The following is a 25,997-nucleotide window of genomic DNA, read 5'->3' as shown; positions in this document are numbered from 1 at the left end:
TTATTTTGTACATAATGCCTCCATTCATAGTAAGAGTTTTGAGGAAAGTGTTTCAATTATTTAGCGGGCCTGTCAAGCAGTGTTCTTAATTAAACTTGGCTCAAATCAAAAGAAAAGGAGTATGTTTTTAGACCCAGTCTTGGGCATAATACATTAAATCATATCTTAATTCTGACCAAATGGTAGAATAAAGCCCTTTTTAAAAGCATGAGTTTTAGCCACCCAAGTGAGTCAGTATTCCATTTATAGCTGCCATGGGTTAAGGCTTCCAGCGTCTTTCACCCACCACCCTGCCCCACCACTAACACACACACCCCATGTCACTGCCTCAATATTGAATTTCAGCCTCCAGCAAGACAGACTGTTTCCATTAGTTTGGTTTGGGATGATTCCTGGGCTGTAGGCACGCTTCCTGGCCAGCTGCCAACTGAACACCAGAATGCAAGGAAATTGTTTATTCCTCAAAAAAATGAAGAACTGATTCTATCTTCCCTTTGGTTTTCATAAAAGTTCACTAAAAAGGAGCCTACATTTCTCACAGTGTTTCCATTCTGTTGGTATTTAGGTCCTAATCCAAATCTCAAAAATTGCTGCTTAATCTATCCCCAGTGATAGAGCAAACAATTTTCACATTCAGAATTGAAAGGTGCTAAAGACAAAATTTAAATGGTCTAAGCAGCTATCAATATTTTCTTAACAGTCTTACTGATTAATTGAAAACTCCAAACCTTTGGTAACAATCAACTCTTCTTTGACTCATAAGAGAGCACAGAGGCGAATGCTTGGGAACTTTGGAAAGGATCCAAGTCTTTGTGCCATGAATTACCTGTGAATATTTCAAACTGCGATTTTCTGCTGCTCCTTGCCTGGCCATCTGAAACTCAAGACTGAAAGATTAATTTCAAGTTACACCCCTGGTGTCGCAGAACCTCCTTCTTCACAGCTCTGCAAATAAGGTTAACTTTCTGAGAAACGGCACGTGTAGGGTGGATACTCCAGGTGAAGAAGGTACAAGAGATCTGTCATCACTGAGACCCCCCAGGACGGCAGTGAGTCAGAGAATGGGGGCGAGGGGGGCCAGGAGGGGACAGGTACACACAGAAGCAAGATCAGCCCTCAGCAGTGGCCAAAGCAAGGGGCAGGTGTGTGATTGAAGGTGGCCAAGGAATCAGTTTCCCTGGTGGGCTTCCCTGGTGGCTCAGACAGTAAAGAATCCACCTGCAATGAGGGAGACCTGGGTTTGATCCCTGGGTTGGGAAGATTCCCTGGAGGAGCGCATGGCAACCCACTTCAGTATTCTTGCCTGGAGAATCCCCATGGACAGAGGAGTCTGGCGGGCTACAGTCCATGAGGTCACAGAGAGTCACACACAACTGAGCAACTTAAAGCACAAGGAACCACAAGATCTGGAGTCAGAACAAGAAAGGTAAGAACTCCTATTAATATGTATGCATGATGGTTCAGAATGAGGACAGAAAAACCAGAGCTTTAAATACGACAGGCAAAGCCAAGTTCAGATATGCAGTGGGGTGGGGGAGTACCTGGGACACAGCTGCTGAAGAGACACCAGGAGAAGGAGGAACGTCCATCACGTGGGTTACTTTGTGCACCTCCATGCTCCAAAGTTTTTTATCAACTCAGTCAAGGTGAGAGAAACAATACACCATACTCATCTAGCCTGAGCTCCTTATGGGGAGTAAGCTAGGTCAGGAAAGGCAAACGCATGCTAGCAACTGCTGAATCTGATCTCAACAAAACGATAAAGACCTTAACATTCCAACGTGAGAGCAGCTGCGCCAAGAAGGATCCCGGCTGATCCCACCTACTGGCCACACGACTACTCCAAGTAACCCTCACCCATGACAAGCTTTCCAAGGACCATCATAAGCTTCTGCTGGAATCCTCTATGAAGCCTGCATGGCCCATTTTGAGAGCACTTTAATGTTGCTGTTTTTCAGTCACTAAGTCGTGCCCAACTCTTTGCAACCCCATGGACTGCAGCACGCCAGGCTCCCCTGTCCTTCACTGTCTCCCAGAGTCTGCTCAAACTCATGTCCATTGAGTCAGTGATGCCATCCAACCATCTCATCCTCTGTCGCCCTCTTCCCCTCCTGCCCTCAATCTTTCCCAGCCTCAGGGTCTTTTCCAACGAGTCAGCTTCGCATTGGGTGGCCAAAATATTGGAGCTTCAGCAACAGTCCTTCCAATGAATATTCAGGGTTGATTTCCTTTAGGATTGACTGGTTTCATCTCCTTGCAGTCCAAAGGACTCTCAAGACTCTTTTCCAGCACCAACTGATACCCATCGTCAGTAAAGCTATGCTCTCAGAGAGTGGCCAGCAAAAAGGGCAAATCAAAGTGTCCGTGACCATCTCCTCGTTGGGACCAGAGATGGCCCAACAAGATGGCTATGTCACGGTTAATTCTGCCGAATCCACTATTTTCATTTTTCCAATTCGCAAATATTGAGTTCTGAGCCTCAGCTAATGTCCTATATTTGAGGGAGCCCTAGACAAAACACACCCTCCACTAGGTACACAAGCCACAACAGTAACCTTAAAATAAAGTTGCTGCCAAGTGTGAGATCCTACCGCCCTGGGAAAAGTCCAAACACTTGATAAGACTCAGTCTTCCAGACTGACAATCCACCTGGCTGGAGAGCTGTGATAAGCTTGAAAGATATCAACCTGGAAGAAGAGAAATGAACACACAAGCCCCAGAGTCAGACAAGAGACCTGGAATCCCATCTACCAGCTGTGTGACTTGACTGGTTACTGAACCTCCCTAAGTCACAGGGTGTTCAACTCTCTATGGGATTAACAATAGTTCCTAACATGCAGAATATTCAATGAGGTGATGTATATAAAAGGCTCAGTACAGCACATGGCTTTAAATAAGTATCTCATGCTGCTGCTGCTGCTGCTAAGTCGCTTCAGTCGTGTCCGACTCTGTGCGACCCCATAGACGGCAGCCCACCAGGCTCCCCCGTCCCTGGGATTCTCCAGGCAAGAACACTGGAGTGGGTTGCCATTTCCTTCTCCATAAGTGTCCTCTATTCTTGATATCAGTTTTAGAGGTTTATAGCTTCTAGATAAATCTGAGGGACCTTTCAAGATGCATAGTTGGTCAGCTATACTTCCCTGGTGTCCTATGGAGACCCCTCCATCGAGTCATGGACTCAGTAAGGGCAGGTGGGAATCCCACCCACAGCCAGAGGCCAGCTTTAGCACAGCCTTAGACTTCCCTGGTGGCTCAGATAGTAGAGAATCTGCCAGCAATACAGGAGAACTGGGTTCGATCCCTAGGTCGGGAAGATCCTTTGGAGAAAAGAATGGCAACCCAATCCAGTATTCTTGCCTGGAGAATCCCATGGACAGAGGAGCCTGGCGGACTACAGTTCATGGGGTTGCAAAGACTTGGGGACGACTGGGAGCCTAACACTCTCACTTGGTCTCTGACAAGCATTCCAGGTTACTCACAAGTCCGCACAGCTGGATCACGCTGAATTCCATCAGCACTGCTCCTGAATAAGCAGTGTTCTCTGAAGCAAAGAAATCACTCACCATCCTCGAGTTTCTTATCATTAATCTGAACTAACCAAGCTGGTGAATAAGTCCTTGGTGCATGTCCCTTACCACGCATGGCTTGGTCCGGAGTGCTGAGTCCAAGCCTTGGTGATGACGTCATCGCCGAGGTCTCATTACCAACATCAAGCCCAAATTTCCATCATAAAATCTAGAGTCCTTAATTCCACATCAGCGTCAGTTAGTGCCCAACAAATTATCCACTTAGTAAATTAATCTTATGTTAGCAGATAGCGGTGTTGACTCTTGTTCTAACAAATTAAACATCCCAATCAGAGCCCCAAGGAGTCCTTTTATTTAAATGGTTTCCAAACAACAAGCAAAGCATGGGTGACAGTAAAGTTCACCTAGAAAGATGTCTCACTCATTAGGTTAAAAAGCAACAAAGCCAACAGAAAATAAGATTATTTCCTTTTTTTGGTCTACCTGCTAGACGAGGGGGAAAGGTGAGAAGAATCATGGAAAGAATTCACTCCTACTACAAAGCACACTTAATCTTACAATTTTATATGTCAGTTACATCTCACTGAGCCAAAATTTTAAAAAACTCACTCCTCAACCTCAAATTAAATCCAAGAATTTAAAGATGAACCCAACCTCATTTCCCTCCTACCTGAAGGTCTGGCAACAACAGCAGAAACAGTGTGAATTTCTAAGTATTTTTCCATTGATTTTCAGCAAATGAAAGCTGCCTGCTGATTCAACCACCCTTACCAACTTTTTCAATGATTTATTACTGTGGCTTTCAATAAAGACACAACAGGTGAAAATTAAGCAGAAAGAAAAAAAAAAAAAAAAAGTCACCCTTACTCATCAAAACTGGGAGACGGGGAAAAGAACGAGAAGGTGTGGAATTTGTTGATAAAGGTTCACTTATCCTGTTCCAAGAGGCTGCCTCTTGCATGATCAAGGTCGCTACCCTCTGTGCTTGGTAAGTAATATCATTAAATGACAAGAGGCCCAGAGAGAGAGGGCAGACCTCACATGCTGGCCCCTGCTAGCTCTCTCCCATCTCAGAAACAGACATCCGTTTTCTCTGTTCTGTGACCAAATGTGTCCTGCTGCCTGTTCCTCTGCTTTTTCGGACAAGTGAAAGCTCATAGTTAAGAAAGCCAAGGAAAATTACTTTATACCCTACTACATAAATAGAAAGATTTATGTGTGTGTGTATATATATATATAAATATATGAAAGTCAAAGGGTTAGTCGCTCAGTCCAATCCAACTCTTTGCAATTCCATGGACTATAGCCTGCCAAGTTTCTCTGTCTGTGGGATTCTCCAGGCAATACAAGAGTGGGTTGCCATGTCTTTCTCCAGGATATCTTCCCGACCCATGGATTGAACCCAGGTATCCTGCACTGCAGGCAGATTCTTTACCATCTGAGCCACTGAATGAGCGTATACACACACACACAAACATATATGTATATATATATACACACACACATATATATATATATGTTTTATTTTTCACTAACGCCACAGAAAATTTTGGAATAAATATAACTAAGATATAACTATCGATCTAGATACATTGTATGCCACTACAGAAGCTATTTTGGCCAAAAAAATTTTTTTTTACTTAAAAAGCATAGAAAATTAAAATACAACAGGGTTATAGAATCAAGCCAAACTTTCACCCCAGGATTTCCCAATCTTGGCACTGCTGAGGTTTGGGTTGAATCAACTTGGATCGTGTGAGGCTGTTCTGTGGTTTCTAGGATGTTGAGCAGCAGTCCTGGTTTCTACCCAACTAGAGGCCAGTAGTACCCTCCCCACATCAGTGGTAACAGCCAAAAATGTCTCCAGACACTACAAGACGTCCCTGGGAAGGCAAAATTGCCCCCTGTTGAGAACCACTAGTCTGTATGAAACAGACTTTTAAGTCCATCCCTAATGATACCAAGCCCTTGGCAACAACCAAAGTGTACATGTGATGACAAAGAACACATCTGCTGATTCAACCAGGCTAGTATTTTCCTTTTCAAAATCTGTGACTTCTTAGGAATGAAAAACATTAGCAGCTATCATATTGCCACCTTAATTGAATTACTGCTTTGAAAAGCTGGTTGCAACATAAACCATTATCTTTTAAAAATCTCACGTGTTGAAAAAAGATCAAAGCCCAAAATGGTTTCTTAACAGTTTTATCACTTGCTGTTAACCTAAAGCTGCTCTAGAATAAGGTTTTTACCACACACACACACACAATGTATCCTTAAACTTGAATGACATAGCAGTTTAATCAATTTCTGCTAGGAAAGATGTGAACAGTCCAAATGCCCTAAACCTTGACCAGTCAGCTGAGGGTCACCAACATCTCAGCGTTGTTGTTGTTCAGTCGCTCAGTCGTGTCCGACTCTTTGCGACCCCATGGACTGCAGCATGCCAGACTTTCCTGTCCTTCACTATGTCCCAGAACTTGCTCAAACTCATGTCCATTGAATCGATAATGCCATCCAACCATCTCACCCTCTGCCGTCCCCTTCTCCTCCTGCCTTTCATTTACATCTGCAGGGCAGACAGAGCAATCAGCACCGCAGACGACCAGCAAGATTCACAAACTGCCCACAGACCCCAAAGCAAATACGCCTTCTCCCAACATCGCTCCATGGGAATCTGGAGTTTATCAGAAACAGACAAAAGCCAAGAAAAATGACTCCAGAAATTGTGTGACCTCCACCTCCGGTGAGATGCTCCCCAGAAACCTACAAATATTTCACTGAAACTATTCTTTGAATCTTCTCTCCAAACTCAACTCCTACTGCGCCTGTCACTCAGGACGGATGTTCAGCTGCTGCCATCACAGGACTGTCAGAAGGACTGTCAGAAGCATCAGAAGGACTGTCTCTTTGGTTTGTTTGATTACAGGAAAATTTTTTATCTCCTGTTGCAGTTGCTGACAAATTAGGTCATTCTCCTGGGGCTTATATCACATGACTCTGGCCTGCCCTCTGGGCAAAGGCAAATACACATTCCCAAAGCTCTCCACACAGATTCTACCTTCACCTCCTGTAACACAAACTACTGTCATCACCTCCAAATGGATTCTAGCTTCATACAGCTGAGTATCTTTGGGTCCAAACCCTGGTTCCACCACTGCCCAGCTGTGTGAACTTAAGACAAATGACTTCACTTCTCTAGGACTCTATTTTCATATGTGAAATGGACATCAGAATGGCACCAACCATATAAAACTACAGGGCACATTAAGTGAATTCATCCATGTCAAGAATTTAGCAGAACCATAGCCCATGCTGAGCGAGTGATCAATACACTTTAACAAGTTAAAAAACTGGATAAAAGAAAATGCAGATGGTGTGGAAGCTGGAAAGAGCACGATGGCTAAGACATAAGGCAGATTCCATGTCTTCAAATCACTATCAACATCCCACACTATATTCAATCTAAGTCTACATCATATTTCCTCCTTGGACAGATAAACCACTGACTTGAGTAGATGACACTGGTGGAATGTACTTTTTTCTTTAAAAGGTAATTTTTTCCTAAGCTGGGACAAAAAGACAGGATATGCCATTTTTTAAGGCATATTTTCATGTGATTTTAAAGACAGATTTTTAATTTTCTTTATGCTATTCATTTGGGGGGACGCACCCTGCAGCATTAAAATTAGCTTCCAAAATTCCACTTTCCTTGAGGGAACAGCTATTCAACTTCATCAAACATTTTACAATAATGCAAAAGGACACCCTCAAGGGACCTTTTATTCTTCTGACATATCCTGTTTCCTTGTCTCACATGCACAAGCCAACTCTAAAGATCTCCATTTAGGGATCCGGTGGAGGTTTAAAAGCCCTCAGAGATTTTAAGAGATTCAAAGGACACAATCTAAGTTATATTTCTGATCCCATCATCTGGTGATAAACCTTGGGTCAAGTAACCTTGTCCTCTGTGCCTGAGGTTAAAGGAATCCACCTGACATCTCATAAAATAATACATAAATAAAGATAAAGTTACACTCCCACTGAAGAGCCAACCAAGTTGCCTAAAAGATTTTACCTATTCATTTCAGAGGTACATTTTCTCAACACTGCCTGCAAGCCACAGAAGACCACAGCCCAAGGCAGCCAAACTAAACGATTTTGCCCCCCGTTTTTATTCTTAGAGCTGATGACTCGTGTTTTAATTTTTTGTAGTAAAATACTGGAAAAGAACTATGGTGAAAATAGATGACCGACTCAGCCTTCACAACACATGCGGAGAGTCCCTGACTTGCTCATTTTCCAGAATACTGTCTGGCAGACACCAGTCCTGCTAACATTACAGTCTGGAGCTCATTTTATCAGATGTCTTTTCTTCTTATAAGTACTTGGAAAAACAACAAGAGGTTCCATCTTTAAAATATTTACAGAAAAGGTACACTGGCCTTTTCAAAGAGAACCTTAAGTGAACATGGTCTTAGAACCTAAAATACAATGGGCTAGCCCACCAGATCTACTCAAAGGCAAGAAAGAATTTGTTACAGCTGAAAAGCTACATTACCAAGAGACACATCCAAGAATCTCAGTGGTTCTCAAGGTCTGAAAATTAATGCCAGAATTTGCCGTCTGCACCTGACTTCATATCCTTGAAGTTGAACTTGGCATCTTCTTTTGCGAGAATTCCCAAAGGAGTGAAAATCTTATGGAAACACAGAATACCCAGGATTAACAGGGCAGTATTCCGATGACCCCATCCTAACAAGGCAAGTCGTACGCAAAACAGTGGGAAGGCTGCTTCTGATTCTCCTCTTCTTAGAAAACTGTAAGTTCAGTATTCACTGCCAATACAAAGTCTGCTTCTGGACACCAAACGTCTACTAGATGTGACAAAAACCCTAGGCAACGTGGCCTTGGTCAAGATACTTCAATCCCCAACAGCTCTGCCTGCCTCAGTCAGAAACCATGACATTGTGCTGTGCTTAGTCACTCAGTCGTGTCTGACTCCTTGTGATCCCATGGACTGTAGCCCACCAGACTCCTTTGTCCATGGGGATTCTCCAGGCAGGAGATCTTCCCTCCAGGAGATCTTCCCAACCCAGGGATCGAACCCAGGTCTCCCGAATTGCAGGCAGATTACCGCCTGAACCACCACTGAGCATATATGTGTATATATGTTTTCATAAGGGATTTCCCTAGTGGTCCAATGGTTAAAGCTCTGTGCTTCACCACAGGGGACAAAGGTGTGATCCCTGGTAGGGGAAGCAAGCGGAGAAGGCAATGGCAACCCACTCCAGTATTCTTGCCTGGAGAATCCCATGGACGGAGGAGCCTGGTGGGCTGAAGTCCATGGGGTCTCGAAGAGTCAGACAAGACTGAGCGAGTTCACTTTCACTTTTCACTTCCATGCATTGACAGTGTTCTTGCCTGGGGAATCCCAGGGACGGCGGAGCCTGGTGGGCTGCTGTCTATGGGGTCGCACACGACTGAAGTGACTTAGCAGCAATAGTAGCTGCAGGGGAATCAAGATCCCACAAGCCACCCAATTACTGAGAAGGAAATGGCAACCCACTCCAGTATTCTTGCCTAGAGAATCCCATGGACAGAGGAGCCTGGGAGGCTACAGTCCCTGGGGTCTCAGAGTTGGGCACAACTGAAGCGTCTGAGCATCCATGCACATGTTTTTATATGTATGTATAAATTACATATATTGGTACATATGCATACATATGTACACATGCACATCTATGACATGTTAATTCCATATATATAAACCAGTTTGGGGCTTTCCTGGTAGCTCAGACGGTAAAGAATCCGTGCCTAGAATGCAGGAGACTTGGGTTCAATGCCTGGGTCAGGAAGATCCCCTGGAGAAGGGAATGTCTACCCACTCTAATATTCTTGCCTGGAGGATCCTATAAACAGAGGAGCCCGGCGGGCTACGGTACATGGGGTCGCAAAAAGGACACTGGGCAATGAAGCATGCACGCTAATCCAGTTTAAACCAAAAAAATCTCTTTTACACTTGAGAAGTAACAGCTTACCTTCTTGCTGTTGAAACACTGGTCACACTCTATACACATCCTTGCCGAAAAACAAGAGCAGGTGGACATTATTCATATAAAACAAGAGTTACAAAGAGAAAATTCATATGCGGAGAAACCCTTTGATAGACAACCCGGGAGGCGAGAAGCAGAGCGTATGCTAGGATGGGGGGCTCACTCCGGACTCAGATTTTGTCACAAAGGAAGCAGGTAGCAAGGGCAGGGATCCCAGGCGGAGACTGCAGACCTGGGCGGAGGGCTGGCTCAGAAGCCAGCAGGAGGTATCAACGGAGTTCAGACTGTGTGCCCCCAGACTGGGGGGACTGTCACATGGCCCCTCACCTAGGGGATTTTAAAAGGTATTGAGAGTTCCTTTTCAACAGATTTATCTAAGCTCAATTGGGAAAGAATCTGCCTGCAATGCAGGAGACCTGGTTCAATTCCTGGGTCGGGAAGATCCGCTGGAGAAGGGATAGGCTACCTACTCTGGTATTTTTGGGCTTCCCTGGTGGCTCAGTTGATAAAGAATCTGCCTGCAGAGCGGCCGACCTGGGTTTAATCCCTTTGTTGGGAAGATACCCTGGAGGAGGGAAAGGTTACCCACTCCAATATTCTGGCCTGGAGAATTCCATGGACTGTACAGTCCATGGGGTCACGAAGAATCAGACACAACTGAGTGACTTCACTTCACTTCTTCACCTCTCTCAAGACTTTTTCCCCCTTGTGCCCAATAAACTTTTTTCAAAGCATGGGATAAAGAGAAGCAAGAAGGCGGCAGTAAGGAGAAGCCGGTGACCAGTAAGAAATAACTGGGTAATACCCTCTTCTCTGCTGGGTCATCCTCACTTGGGATTCCTCCCAAACTGGCCAGACCTGAGACCAGAGTGAGGGTGCTTTCCTGCTCTGTGCTCCGAGCCTCCCAGCCTGCAGGGCGACCAGCCTTTAGGTGGAGGCTGGATCTCGTCCATTCCATTCCTCTGGTCACACCTCCCAGCCGGATGAGTCCTCCCTGCTGCCAACACCACCTACCCAACAAGTCAGGGCACTTTCCCTGCCCTTGGATGTCTTGTGTGCTGTTTGTTGCGTGCTAAGTCACTTCAGTTGTGTCCAACTCTTTGTGACCCCATGGACTCTAGCCCGCCAGGCTCCTCTGTCCAAGGGATTCTCGAGGCAAGAATACGGGAGTGGGTGCCATGCCCTCCTCCAAAGAATCTTCCTGACGCAAGGATCGAACTTGTGCCTCTTACATCTCCTGCACTGGCAGATGGGTACTTTACCACTAGCGCTACCTGGCTCACATCAAAAATACCCACCCTTCCATCCCGTCCTGTCGAGATACTTATGGATGGCCAGAATATCTTGTCACACTCTCGTTCAGCATCCCAAGAAGTCTAGGTTCTAGAGAACTCCAACACTGCTCACCTGGCTGTTCCATGTGGGGGCTGTCACGTGTGACCTTGAAAGTTTAGCTATCAAGTCACTGATTTCACAAAGCTTCTGTCTCAGGGAAAGAGACAACGAGCAGGAATCTGCTGCTTGGTGAGCAAGGGTTCAAACGCACTAGGTCTGAGTGAATCTACCTCAAAGTGCTTGAGACAGAGTCACCAATCAAAACATTTTTTGACAGCAGCAGTGAAATAGACTGCAAGGAGTAAACTAGGAGGGCCATGAGAACCTGAGCTCCCAGCAGCCAGGGAACAGAGTAACTTCCTACGCAAACAACTGCTGGCCTCAGAATGACAAGGGATGCTAGCACAGGTATTAAAAGGGTAACAGTCCACTGGAGTATTGCTCAGAAATAAAAGGGAACTGGTGATGCACACCACATGGATGGTCTCAAGAGAAACGAGTGAAAAATGCCAATCTCAGAGAATTTACACACTGATTCCATTTATGTAACAGTCTCCAATGAGAAAGTTATAGAGAAGAACAGATTACTGGTTACGAGGGACTAACCAGGGGTAGCATGGAGCAAGGCAAAGTTCTGTATTATGGTTGTGCTGGTGGTTTTGCAAATCTATAGATACAGTAACATAGCCTAGAACTACACACGCGCACAAACAGATGAATGGATGTAAAACATCTGAATGAGATCTTCAAACTGTACCCTGATGCTGGGAAAGACTGAGGGCAGGAGAAGAAGGGGATAACAGAGGATGAGATGGCTGGATGGCATCACCGACTCGATAGACGTAAGTCTCAGTGAACTCCGGGAGTTGGTGATGGACAGGGAGGTCTGGCATGCTGCAATTCATGGGGTCGCAAAGAGTCGGACACGACTGAGCGACTGAACTGAACTGAACATATGTGCACAAACAGATGAATGGATGTAAAACATCTGAATGAGATCTGCAAACTGTACCCTGATGCTGGGAAAGACTGAGGGCAGGAGAAGAAGGGGATAACAGAGGATGAGATGGCTGGATGGCATCACCGACTCAATGGACATGAGTTTGAGCAAACTCTGGAAGATGGTGAAGGACAGGGAAGACTGGCGTGCTGCAGTCCATGAGGCTGCAAAGAGTCAGACACAACTGAGTGAGCAAACAGCAACAAACTGCACCAATGACAATTTCCTGCTTTTGATTCTGCACTACTGTTATCTATTGTTATGTAAGACATCACTCCCAGGGAAGCCGGGTGACAGGTACCCAGGGCCTCTCTGGGCTATTCTGGCAACACCTGAGTCTATATTGCAAAAAAACAAAACAAAGCATGCCAGAGTAAGATGATATGAAATAGTGAAAAAGCAATAGATACAATTTACCTCAACATGTTCTCAAAACTTTGAAAAAATATGGCCTCCTTTTATCCTAGTGGAGAACAACAGTTAGTCTGATAACACAGTATAATAAACATTTCTCTAGTGATCTAAGCAGAGGACTTTGGAAATACCAGGTAAAATGCTAGGAGGGAGACCGACAAAAGCCTTAGGGCAGAGAGCACAGCTGGAAGTGAATATTCCCACCAGATGGAACAACACAACTTAGATAACGTGCATGCATGCTGAGGTGTGTCCGACTCTTTGTGACCCACGGACTGTGAGCCCACCAGAGGCTCCTCTATCCGTGCACTTTTCCAGGCAAGAAAACTGGACTGAGTTGCCATTTCCTACTCCAAATTTAGATGATAAACCACTTCTAAGTGTCCACGTCTCACGGCGAGAGTTTGGATCCTAAATAGAATAAAATTTCAACACTGATAAACGTGTGCTTCCCCATCACTCAAACAGACAAAAAAAAAAGCAATCAGGAGTGGATATAAACAAGGAAGGGTGAAAAAAAATTCTGGCAAAATCCAAATTTAAGCTGTGGCCATAAGAGCATGGCCATGGTACAAGGGTTCTCCACTACAGCGATTCTGCATCCCCTTCCTGACCAGGAAAGAAAGTGTGAAGTCACTCAGACAAGTTCTACTCTTTGCAACCCCATGGACTGTAGTCCGCCAGGCTCCTCTGTCCATGGAATTCTCCAGGCAAGAATACCAGAGTCAGGAGCCATTCCCTTTCTCCAGGGAATTTTCCAGACTCAGGGATCGAACCTGAGTCTCCTGCATTGCAGGCAGATTCTTTAACAGCTGAGCCACCAGGAAAGGATCAGAGGCCAGGGATGCAGCTCAACAGCCTCCAAAGCACAGGACAGCCCAGAGCTTCTATGACTAGCCCAGCTGGAATGTCAAGGGTGCTGAGGTTGAGAAGGCCTACAAAGAGGGTGTGCTTGCCCACCTCTGAAAATCTGAGGCTGAAAACTACAGGAGGGTTGTACAAAGCCTAAAAGAACAAACTGCTGGCGGAGACAGACAGAAGCAGATCTGCACTAAATGACAATGGTATACATTGTAAAAGGTGGAGTGTCCTTTTCACAAAGCACTCAACACTTCTATTTCCAAATCCATGGAAAGATTTCCTGAGGGTAATTAATAAAAATAATAAGCCTTAGGACCTCCGTGGTGGTCCAGTGATTAGGAATCTGCCTGCCAAGGCAGGGGACCTGGGTTCGGTCCCTGCTCCGGAAGATTTCCACATGCCTCAGGGCAGCTTAGACTGTGAGCCACAACTCCTGAATCCCGCAAGCTCTAGAGCCCGCAACTAGAGAAAGCCCATGCACAGAAATGAAGGCCCAGCGCAGCTAAGATAAATAAGTTTAAGAAATAATAATAATAAGCCTTAAAGTCACACACACACACCTCCCTCAACAGTGTTGCATGTTACCTAAATCCCTACAGTTGGAACCACCCCTACATAACTGTTACAGCCCAGGGTTAACTCACAAGGATACTTACAATTCAAAGGAATGAGAATTTAAAAGAAAAATTCATACAAAAATTCCCCAAACAAATGGCCAATGGCTCCCCAGGCAGCATGAAGCCAGGACCCTGTGCGTACTTTGGTCTTAAATGAACATCAGGAACCACAGTGGGATTTTCTGGGGTTGGATGTGGATAGACATCCCACTAGTAATTAACTGAGGGAATGCCTCCCTCCTCCACTTTGCTTCAGAGAAGAACCCAACCCACCAGTGGACACAGAAACCAAGTATCATGCGTTTCCCCTGTGAAACAAGGCATGTCATCAAGACTCTAAGACCCTGTTATCACAGGTACATCATGACAGGCTGTCTCAGCTGTGCCTGCTCCGAGCTGCACAGACACCTCTCAGAAAGCTTTTCTGCCAAACAGTCTAAGCAAACATGTGCAAAGCCTATGAGCCAGCATCTCCACTCCCGGAAAATCTAACCTCAAGAAATAATCAGGCAAGAGTGCAATGACCTGGGAATAAGAACGTATGTGTGCTGTTTTCTGTAAGAGCAAGCACCGATAAACACCTAAAATGGACATGTACATAGGAACACATGCCCAGGAAGATGAGCAGGACCACTGAGACCAGACCCCCAGGACACCTGTCTTGGCCTGTAGGCTTTAGAGTAGAGCCTGTACATCACAAAGAAAGAAAGAAAAAAAAAAAGTTAACACACAGAAACTCAAGAGTGAATCCAATCTTTGGCAGAAAATTATTAATTCTGAACTTGCAGTAGCAGCAATTATTTGATATAAATTCTTGCTTACTATAAATAATAGCAAAAGCTTCCAAAACCCCAAACCCCTCATTTGGCCACTTCACTTTTTAAAAACTGTGGGTTTTTTTTTAATTTTAGAGAAAAATTTCTTCAAATAGAAACTATCAATACATGTGAAACATGCAACAAAATTGGTATTTTCAGGAAATGTAAGGAAATAAAAACATTTACATGACTAGGAAGAAAGATTAACACATGCATAATCCCTTAATACATCTTTATATGTAAACTATTTTCTGGCCAAGATATCTTAAAATTTAGTCTCATCTAAAAACAGATTTTTAATGAATTACTTCTGCTTTCAGTTTCCTTTATAATATACACAAGATTGAAAAGTTTGAGGAGTATTTTCAGAAATAGTGGAAATTCACAATATTATTTACATGACTCATACAATAAAACCAGAATATTGTGTACTTCTTGCACTATCAATAACCTGTAACAGGTAATCTCATTCCTTTTTTAACCTAAATATTGATGTAGGAATTTTGTTGACAGTGCTAACAACTAACATCTGCCTTAGCAAAGCCAGCCTTCCCCAAACTGAAATGAACTAAAGAACCACAATGACTCAAGAAAGGTCTTCTACTTTAGTGTTGCTGTCAGTAAAACAAAGTTATTGCGAAAATCTTGACTGCAACCATATAATTAATGATTCTACTGAAATATGGGCAAGAAAAGCAGGTCTGTGGAAAATTTACTATGGAGCATATGTCTATTATTCATGCAAACATCACTTGTCCATCAACAGAACACCCACGTATGTGCAACTATAATTATCTTTGTTCATCTTTGATGATCTGACTTTCGGCAAGAAAACCCATAGCTTTAGACATTTTTTTATTACATCCCAATGAATGTATATCTGTCAAAGTAGGAGATTAGAAGACACTTATTTACCAATTTGGAAGCTTGATTTACAACACATATTTAGAGATGTGATTCAGGGTGTGCATTCGTATTCTTGTCCCTGGCCCTGAAAACAATGGGGGCTGCCTGTATAGACGCAAGATTCTTAAGGTCTAATGCTTTTCTCAAGTAACTCTTAAGTGAGAAACACTGCATATGTGCTCTCACAGAACCAGATACAGAGGCAAACAGAACACTAACAGTAAGACCGAGGAAGTTTTTGTCCTTTGTTCACGGCATTTTCTAAATTTTCTAAACACAGTACATACTCTATGCAGGATAAAGGGGAAAAAAATAAATCTAAGAATGACACGGAAAAGTAATATACAGTATCTATGTTTATCAAGGCTTTTTTTTTCTTAAGAATACTCCTAATACTGATATATTTCTAGTAACCCAATTTAAGTAAATGAAGCTGATAAACCCAAAAATCAACAGTAGCCACACACATAAGTATGCCAGCTACTAGAAAAGCTTCTTTTAAAATAGACCTTTTTTATTCTTGAAATTTTCTTTTTTAATACTTTTGTGAATGGAATTCCTTTCTTATATATTTTCAGACAGTTCAATGCTAGCATAAAGAAATAGTTATTTTTTGTATATTGATCCTGTATCTTGCAACCTTGCAAAACTCACTTATTAGTTCTAACATATATGAATACATACATACATATATACAATCTTAGGATTATCTATATGAAAAGAAAGTGAAAGTCGCTCAGTTGTGTCTGACTCTTTGCAACCCCTTGGACTGTAGCCTGTCAGGTTCCTCTGTCCATGGAATTCTCCAGGCCAGAATACTGGGGTAGCCATTCCCTTCTCCAGGGGATCTTCCCAACCCAGGGACTGAACCCAGGTCTCCTACACTGCAGGCAGATTCTTTACCAACTGAGCCACTGGGGAAGCCCCCTAGGATTATCTATATATAAGAGTATAAAGCTTTTAATTTCTTTTCTTTGCCTTATCACACTGGCTGGTTTTAACAAAGCAGACATCATGAGCACAGACTCTACAAAGAGGTACTTCTCTCTCTCTCCACAATGCACATCACTGTCAATGGATACTGCTTGCTGCTAAGTCGCTCCAGTCGTGTCCGACTCTGTGCGACCCCATAGACGGAAGCCCACCAGGCTCCCCCGTCCCTGGGATTCTCCAGGCAAGAACACTGGAGTGGGTTGCCATTTCCTTCTCCAATAATGGATACTGCTTACATGTTATTAACTGACCCCCCAAAATGACACAAAAGAACTATGGGATTTTTTTGGAACCCAGTAGATCCAACCAGTCCATTCTAAAGGAGATCAGTCCTGGGAGTTCATTGGAAGTACTAACGCTAAAGCTGAAACTCCAATACTTTGGCCACCTCATGCGAAGAGTTGACTCATTGGAAAAGACTCTGATGCTGGGAGGGATTGGGGGCAGGAGGAGAAGGGAACGACAGAGGATGAGATGGCTGGATGGCATCACTGAGCCGATGGACGTGAGTTTGACTGAACTCCGGGAGTTGGTGATGGACAGGGAGGCCTGGTGTGCTGCCATTCATGGGGTCGCAAAGAATCAGACACGACTGAGCGACTGAACTGAACTGAATTAGTTAAGAGGCCAAGTGAAAAAGCTACTGTCCATGCCACCATACAAACCTCATCTTACCTTGCCCTTGAATCACTGACAGGTAGTCAAGATAAACATTCCATCCGCAAAGTACAAAAATTCAACTTTACCTACATTTTCTAATGTAAATCTCTTTTTTTAAAAAAAAATAATTATCAGAATGTTAAATGCCTGTATACAGAGGCAATTTTCATCCTGGAAGAATGGATCCTGAAGCTGGGGGGAAGGTAAAACTATGAAATGCCTAACTGCCATCTGGTCGTCCCCTGCTCTGGCCACGTTTCAACAGATGCGTCATGGCTTTGCCACAAGAACTCTAACACTTTTTCCTATAACTGGCAAAGTCAGATGATGTGATGTCATGCAACATGAGAGGGTAGGTTTAAATTGGGAGTTTTGTACATTAAGCCTGGCGGACACATTTTCCGAACGGCTCTTAGCAAAGCAGAAAAATGTTTTATTCAAGGATGCTCTTTGGAAAACGTTCCACTCCGCTGTCAATGATCAGTCCCCTCACAAACATTCATAAGCTAACAAGTAAAACAACAGACACAGAGGCAGTCTGGAAGGTAGCCAGATAACTTAAAGAAGATTCCATCAAAAAAACCTCCAAGAGGAATTCTCTGATAACTTGAGAGTTAGAACTGGGGAGATAAATGAGTTCTACCTTTCTTTCAATTAAAAAAAAGAAACTTCTCAAAACTCTAGTTTTCCAAATGCCTTACTATCTAAATCTCCCTACCATCCTCATGAGCTTGGGGCCTGCAGCTTTAGAAGCTACATTTTATGAGGATACATGTCCTTCCTGAGTAAAAAAGCACACCAAATAAAAATTAGAGGCATGCTCAAAAGCTGATGAACATTTTCCTGCTGGGTTTGCAGAGTTTCTGGGGGGTGTGGGCCAGGTTTTCCCAAGCCTCCAAGCAGTTTTCAACTCAAAACCTATTTACTAACTGCCTAAGGTTGAAGGTACTTCAACAAAGAAACAGTGATGCGAGCATAAGACAAATGACACCAACGGAAAAGGAAGCATGGCAGTGAAGAGCCCAGAGGCCCTGGAGACAGCCTGTCTGGGGTCAAAGCCTGGCCATCACTGTGTGACCTTGGGCCAATCACTTAACCTCTCTGGGCCTCACTTTCCTCATCAATGGAGCCCTACTCATAAGGCTGTCAATTACTTACTGAACGAATTACTGAATGTAAAGTGCTCAGAAACATGCCTGGCACATAGCACTCAATAAACTGCAGAAGTACTCTTCACTGTCTTCAAAGAATTATAAAATGCTTCATAACCAAAAGGAAAAGTCAGAACCATCTCCCCTCCTGACATTGAAAAATAGAAAAAGAACCTGTACTTAAGAGGACAACAACAGCTACATAGGATAGCATCCCATGGTAGAGGACCTTTGAGTGCAAACAAGGTGATAAAACTTATAAATCAAATATTTACCTTCTCAAGACTACACATTTGAGAAGGAAAATATCAACGCCTCTAGCTAAAAGGGGGAGAAGGCAATGGAAGCCCACTCCAGTACTTTTGCCTGGAAAATTCCATGGAGGGAGGAGCCTGGTGGACTGCAGTCCATGGGGTTGTGAAGAGCCGGACATGACTGAGCGATTTCACTTTCACTTTTCACTTTCATGCATTGGAGAAGGAAATGGCAACCCACTCCAGTGTTCTTGCCTGGAGAATCCCAGGGACAGGGGAGCCTGGTGGGCTGCCATCTATGGGGTCGCACAGAGTTGGACACGACTGAAGGGACTTAGCAGCAGCTAAAAGGGGGTAAATTCCTAACACAGTTCAGTTCAGTCGCTCAGTCGTGTCCGACTCTTTGCAACCCCTTGAATCACAGCATGCCTGGCCTCCCTGTCCATCACCAACTCCTGGAATTTACCCAATATCATGTCCATTGAGTCGGTGATGCCATCCAACCATCTCATCCTCTGTTGTCCCGTTCTGCCCCTGCCCTCAATCTTTCCCAGCATCAGGGTCTTTTCCAATGAGTCAGTTCTTCACATCAGGTGGCCAAAGGATTGGAGTTTCAGCTTCAACATCAGTCCTTTCAATGAATACCCAGGTCCTAACACAACCAGGACAGAAAGAAATAGAGCCAAGTCCACAGGAAAGAGAGGAGTGACCATGAACTAGATCTGTGGAGCTGGTTTCAAAAAGGAGCTAGACAGGCAGGATATCAGATCGACAGAGAGGACAGGACAGACAAAGGTATGGTGTAGGCCGGGTAATAGATCCTGTGGAATCCAATTCACAGAGGGGAAACGAATAAAGAGTTGCCAAATCAGCAAGCCTTGGAAACTAGACTAAGAATGTGAACTTGACTTTATAAGCAATGTACATATGCTTCTTACAGAATTCTGGAACATCAGCCAGATGTGTATTGGTCAAAAGGGAGAAAATAAATGCAGTCCAACACCAGAAATGATACTGGAGACAGCCCCGAGGCCAAGATTTCCCTGCTCCATTGAGGAATGGAGTTTCAGTCACTATCAGAGGCCACTTGCTCTTAATTTCCAAGTTACTCTAACCTTGTATTATTCCTCACCTACCAAGTGCTTTGTAAATCTTATCTTGAATTCTCTTAACAACCATGCAAGGTCAACACTACTATGCTCACTTACAGACAACAGAACTTGGGCACACTCTGGGAGACAGTGAGGGACAGGGAGGTCTGGCATGTTGCAGTCCATGGAGTCACAAAAAGTCGGGACACAATTTAGCGACTGAACAACATAGACAGAGAACTGAAGCCCTGGAAGGTCAGATAACCTGAGAGCCTGTAAGTGCGGAGCGGGTGTGCAGCCAAGCTCCCAAAGCCCACATCTTTTCTACTCTTAGTGATGAGGTGCTTTCATCCAATCTGGGGGCATGAAAGCCCCAGGAGTGAGGTCCAGCTTCCTGCAAACTGCCCGGACAGCTCCTGCGTGAGTGCATGTGTATGTTAGTCTCTCAGTCGTCTCCAACTCTCTGCGACCCCAGGGACTGTAGCCCACCAGGCTCCTCTGTCCATGGGATTCTTCAGGCAAGAATACTGGAGTGGGTTTCCTTCTCCAGGGGATCTTCTCGACCCAGAGATAGAACCTGGGTGTCCTGCACTGCAGGCAGATTCTTTACCATCTGAGCCACCAGGGAAGCTGGAGTGCTCCCTGCAAATCAATGACCTGAGAGCATTACCCAACAGTTATCCTGAAGGCAAAATTTTGAAACCCATTTATAAGAAGGTATCCTACGTCCCCCTGCCCAATCTCCACAGAAGAGCACATTCAAGGTGCCTGTCTTAAAAAGTGACCCCACTTAAAAGGCTGCTGGAAAAGCAAACACACCGCCCTCTCTCTGCCTGGCTCTGGTTAAACAGTGCTTGACCCGCCCACACTGCTCTGGGCCTGATCTGGTGAGAGGTGAGCACCCAGGGGACCACGGCTCCCTGCTTGCCGCTGCTCCTGCGGCTTTGCTGTACTCAACATGGCAAGGCCAAAAAGTGCAAGAGAAATCCCTGCAGGTGTGCAGAAAGGGCAAGGCACTGTGACTTCCCTGGTGGTCCAGTGGTTAAGACTCCACACTCCCAATGCAAGGGACCTGGGTTCAATCCCTGATCAGGGAACTAGATCCCGAATGCTGCAACTAAAGATTCTGCATGCCCCAACTGAGATCCGGTGCAGCCAAAGAATTATTTTTTTATTTTTTAAAAATTAAAAGGGCAAGGCACTGTGACTTCACTGCGGGACAAGAAGACACCAGGGAACGCTCTGATTTCATTTTACAGTCGTCAAAGGGGTCACCTGCAGGATGCAGTGGGACAAAGAAGTCCTGAATGTTTGCCTTTGCCCTTGAGGGATGATGGGGAGGCGGGTGGAGGGCGGGGGGTAGCTGCCCAAAACAAGAGTCTTCAGTTTTGTTTTGCTTTTTTACCAAGACAAAAAAGTACCAATAAGATGCGGTGGAAAAGGGGGAGAAAAATAGGCTTAAGAACTCGTTCCAGCTTAAAATAACTATTTGAGCTTCCAGGTAACAACCAAAACTAAGACACCCTTCCAAATTAAGTGGAAATAAGGAAGATGCTTCCACGTAACACCTTGAGCGGTGGGTTTATTCCCACCCAGGCTGAACCAGGCTGTGAGAAACAGGTACAGCTGGAATGTTTTCCACTGACAATGTAGTCCTTAAAACATTAATACCTGCTTTATGCGTTTATGAGCATCTTACTTGTGTATGTCTTACATATTCTGAAAATCAAAGTGTTCACATGTGTCCCATTAACAGCCCTCAGAAGATCTTTCGTTTGATCAGCCATTACGCCACACCTGTTCCTACAACAGAAGACAGAGAAGTCCAGCTGTTTGAGGTCCAGCCAGCACTGACTGGCCCTTCCAGTATTGTAAGCACTCTACCCAGCCCTGGAGGAAAACAGCAGCCACTTCAAAACATCAACACATCTGCGTGGTAGTCTTGCCACTTTTCCTAGCTGAGCCTTTTCACTTTTAAAAGTGCATCTGGTTTCAGACACACATAACCTTAGGTTCTTCCTAAAGTCAACTTTTGAACAGCTTACCTCTAAACGTTGAAAAGGCAAATTTCCCAGAAGTGTGCACACAGTTCACTCGAGAGAAGTCATAAAGATCTAAGACAGGGCATGAAGAAACGGAAACGCAGTTGGGGAGCCTGGGGCCCTCAGTTTCTCCAACTCCCGGGTACATTGTGAAGTCAGGAGCCATCAGCTGCTAGGCACAAACCTCATGCGCTTCCAGCTGAGCGGCAGCCCAGTGCTACTTAGAGCAGACAAGAAGGCTGTGTCTGCAACACAAAAGGAATTAATTCCACATGGAACTGCTCCACGGGTCTAGCTCAGTGGTTCTCAACTGGGAGTGATTTTCGCCCCCCATGGCTCATCTGGCATCATCTGAAGACACTTCGGTTGTCATGACTTGAGGATGCTACTGACACCTAGTGAGTCGAGACCAGGGAGGCGGCTCAACACCACATGATACACAGGACAGTCCCCCCATCAAAGAACTGACGGACCCAGAATGTCCTTGGTACCCAGCTTGAGAAACTCTTGCTCTAAGTGGCAGCTGCTAGTCACAAGGAGCTCTTTCCTTGCTATTTGGCCCTTCACAGAGAAAGCTAATACATGCAACAATTTTTTTTTTTCCAATTGTTAACATTAGCTTCAAACTGCTGTCTGACAAGCAACAAGTCATTATGCCTAAATCACAAAGGGAAAAGGTACCAAAGAACAGGACATCACTTGGCAATACAAGAGGCCCTACAAATCTGCTGTCCTTGGAAATATATCACTTCCACACTTACTGTTCCTGCTGTAACAGGACATTACAAGATGTTCTTTGCTGGACAATTTAACAAAAGGGTGCTCTGTTATAAGATACTTAAGAGAGACAGGATCTACAGTAGAGGAGTAAGTCTCCAGAGAACACAACACTGCATAGCCGATCTGGCCCTGCTGACTTCCCATCCAAAGTAACTATGGTTAGGGGAGGAACTCTGATTAGAAATGAATATTGACTAGAAATCAATTAATCAGAAATTTCTGATTAGAAATTAACATTGCAATACAAAAACATCACAAGAGTAAAAGTATAACTTTAAGCCCATAAAAATTTCCCCCAGTACTAAAGTCACCAGCAACAGACGATAAAGGCTGTGGGTTCTGTAACCTCTTCAACTTTGGGCAAGGGTCAACCTTTGGGTTAAGATTTTTCATCTAGGACAGGCAGGGAATGGAGAAGTTGATCACTGAACGCCAACTTCAATATTATGTTACTCATGGATATAATGGCACCCCACTTCAGTACTCTTGCCTGGAAAATCCCATGGACAGAGAAGCCTGGTAGGCTGCAGTCCATGGGGTTGCTGAGGGTCGGACACGACTGAGCGACTTCACTTTCACTTTTCACTTTCATGCATTGGAGAAGGAAATGGCAACCCACTCCAGTGTTCTTGCCTGGAGAATCCCAGGGACAAGGGGAGCCTGGTGGGCTGCCGTCTATGGGGTCGCACAGAGTCGGACACGACTGAAGCGACTTAGCAGCAGCAGCAGCATGGATATAAAATCCAACAACCAGGTCTTACACTAAACAAAAGTATAGTGTAAGGAGAGAGTTATTTCCAAGTCCAAGGGTAGAATACCAGGGCAGGAGGCTGCAGCTGTTCCACGTTATCCTGCAGTTCTCCACACGTGCACTAGGGGGCAGAGTTCTTCCAAAGGGGAGGTCATTAGCCTCCCGCGGTCCACAGACAGGTTTCGTGGGGACCCAGACCCCAACAAATCGAACACAAATTCTATGTCTCATCAAATTTCCTAAGAGACTCACAACACAAAAGCAAAATAAGGACCTCCTTCCTGCCACCAAAAAAAAGTTAAGAATTAGTGTCCCGCAGGCAGAGCCTCAGGTTTTCTTACAGATGAAAGCAATTAAACATAGCCCGCTGGTCTATCATCACTGGTTAACCTGCAACTCCTGCAGAACGTTCTGGTGCCTTCTTACAGGCATGAAAACAAAGGTCTATGGATTAGAAAACGCTAGTCTTACAGTTATAGTGTTCATTAAAAAAAAAAAGTAGAAATATGCATTAATGAATGATTAACTACTTTCCAATTCACATTTCATAATGAATGTAGGCATCACACGTGAGAAGCCACTTTTTGGGGAAAAAAAATGGATATTACTATTACACAAGAATATACCACTTTGGCCATTATAGACTATTTATATTACAGTAAGTGGGCACCTGGAAAGTACAATGACTTGAAATAATAAATCCAATTAACTCTGATAAAGCCAGATAGCCAACACAGAGGCAAACCCTCACCGATCTAAATTGCTGGAAGGTTCCAAAACTGTCCTGGGTTTACAAAACATCCCCTGGCTTTCAATGAAAGTCACATCAGACTCCTTAAGCTAACTAAGTTTACTTTGAGCCACTTCAAACCTCAAACTTAAATAGAATTTGTTAAATAAACACAACCAAGAAAGGAAAGGGAGCCAAGAAACCACAGTAACGCTCGATCCCAGGGAAAAAAAAAAAAAAAGGTTCTCAAGTCAAGGGTTTCAAGTAACCGTGGTGTCCCACCCTCAATGACCCTAAAAGGAACATCAGTTCCATCTCTCAAAATAACCAAAGTGCGCCCTAAACGATTTTCTTTACATTCGAATTCAAAATCTTCCAAGGACAGTCAGCACAAACATGTGATCTTTTGATCTCACGCTCTGGAATGATCTCAAAGCCTGAAGGAGCACTTCTTGGGGAGCACTACAACCTACACTCCAAAGGTCCGACGGGCAAAGAACTCAAGTCAACGACTGAACGCTCGCCGCCCCCTTCTCACACTTCATTAAGCGTCCCCTCTGGAAGTGTTTGCGCCCCTCTCACAGGAAGCCGGCACGTTTTGCAAAGGAAATACCAGACCAGACCTTTCTTGGAGAAAAGGCACGTCCCCGATGAGCCTTTTCATGGGGTTTCCCGGACCCCGGCAGCGGGGTGGGTAGCCCTCCTGTCGGGGCCCCTCGTCCGCCGGCTCACCTCGCCCGGGGCGCCGCGGGACAGCCGGTAAGCCAGCCGCCCCTGCGCCAGGACGCTCACCTTGGCGGCATCCCGGAGCCAAATGAGAGCGCGGGACAAAATAAAATCCCTCCCCGGCTTACTCAGCCGTGAGACTTCCCACCCCGGGGCTCGATTTCTGGCGACTCCCCGAAAGTTTCGCCCTCTCGGGCTTAGCGCGCGCGGTAGCGGGTGTGCGAGCGGCGTGGGGGGCGCATCTCTTCCCTCCCCGGAGGCCAGGTCCCCGGCAGGAAGGGAGCCCGCGCCCGCCCTCCCGGCCGCGAGCTCACTCACCTCGGGGAAGAAGTTGTCCATTGTTCCCCGTGCGCTCCCCAACTTGCCCGAGTCCGGCTCCCAGCTCTCGCGGAAGTCAATGCAGCCCAAGGTCCGGGGGAACCATGCGTGTCACGGCGCGACTCCCAGAAACTCGAGCCCGCGGGGTTCCCCCGCTGCCATCTCCGTCTCCCCCTTCTCGGCTTTCGCACCTTTTGTTTGCCCAAACCCCAGTCTCTTAACGCATCCGTCCCAACTGCAGCCTTTGTCTCCTCGGGCTCCAAGTTCCTCACTCCTGGGCGCAGCGCTCGCGAGCGGAGAAGAACAGCTGGTGGCACATTCTTCCCCCGGGCTGGGGGAGGGCGGCGGGGGGCGATTGTGGAGCGCGCCCCACTCCCTCTGCGCTCCTGCCCGAGGCGCTTGGGGCGGGCAGGGGAACAGCGGCCACAGAGCGAGCCCCGGAGGTGGCTCTCCCGGCTCGAGCGCCGCGGCGGTGAGGATTCGGGCGCCCGGGTCTCACCGGCTCACGGTCACACCGAGACTCGCGGACAGGGGCGCACGGCCCGCCCCGCCCTCTCGTCCGGGCCCGCCCACTCGTTCGTCTCGCCCCGCCCACATCTGAGCCCCGCCCACTCAGCCGGCCCATCAGAAGCTCGTTGGCCACGCCCTACTCCTCCAGGAGCCCCGCCCTCAGCCCGCTCCTCCCCGCGCTTCCGCCAGGTTAGGCCTAGCCCGGCCAGCCGCCCCCAACTTCGCCCAGGCCCCGCCCACTCCGCGCCTCGGGCCGCCGCGGGCTTGGAGGCTCGGAGGCGGGCGGGGCCCGAGCGGCTCGCGGACTACCTCCCCGCCTCCTCCCCTCCCGACCATGGGGAAGGTAGGAGAAGTTGACTCCCCTCTGGTGATAGAGACCTAATAGTCACCGAGGAGGAGGAGGGGTTGGGGGATTTGTGTGTGTGTGTGTGCCTTTGATCTTCAGCAGACCCTGGAA

The 25,997-nt window shown here is 45.8% G+C and overlaps 1 protein-coding gene across 1 annotated transcript in view; it reads right to left on the bottom strand.

Annotated features, from left to right (window-relative positions):
• Positions 1 to 25,574, bottom strand: part of MYO10 (myosin X) — a 260,360-nt gene extending 234,786 nt beyond the window's left edge. Inside the window, exon 1 of the mRNA XM_070357696.1 lies at positions 25,031 to 25,574. Coding sequence (XP_070213797.1) covers positions 25,031 to 25,051 — 21 coding nt within the window. The 5' untranslated portion in view covers positions 25,052 to 25,574. The remainder of the gene's footprint in view (positions 1 to 25,030) is intronic.
• Between the last annotated feature and the right edge of the window lie 423 nt (positions 25,575 to 25,997).

This window comes from Bos mutus, chromosome 20 (genome assembly GCF_027580195.1).
Source record: "Bos mutus isolate GX-2022 chromosome 20, NWIPB_WYAK_1.1, whole genome shotgun sequence".
NCBI lineage: Eukaryota > Metazoa > Chordata > Mammalia > Artiodactyla > Bovidae > Bos > Bos mutus.
This window is presented reverse-complemented; position numbering and strand designations above follow the sequence as displayed.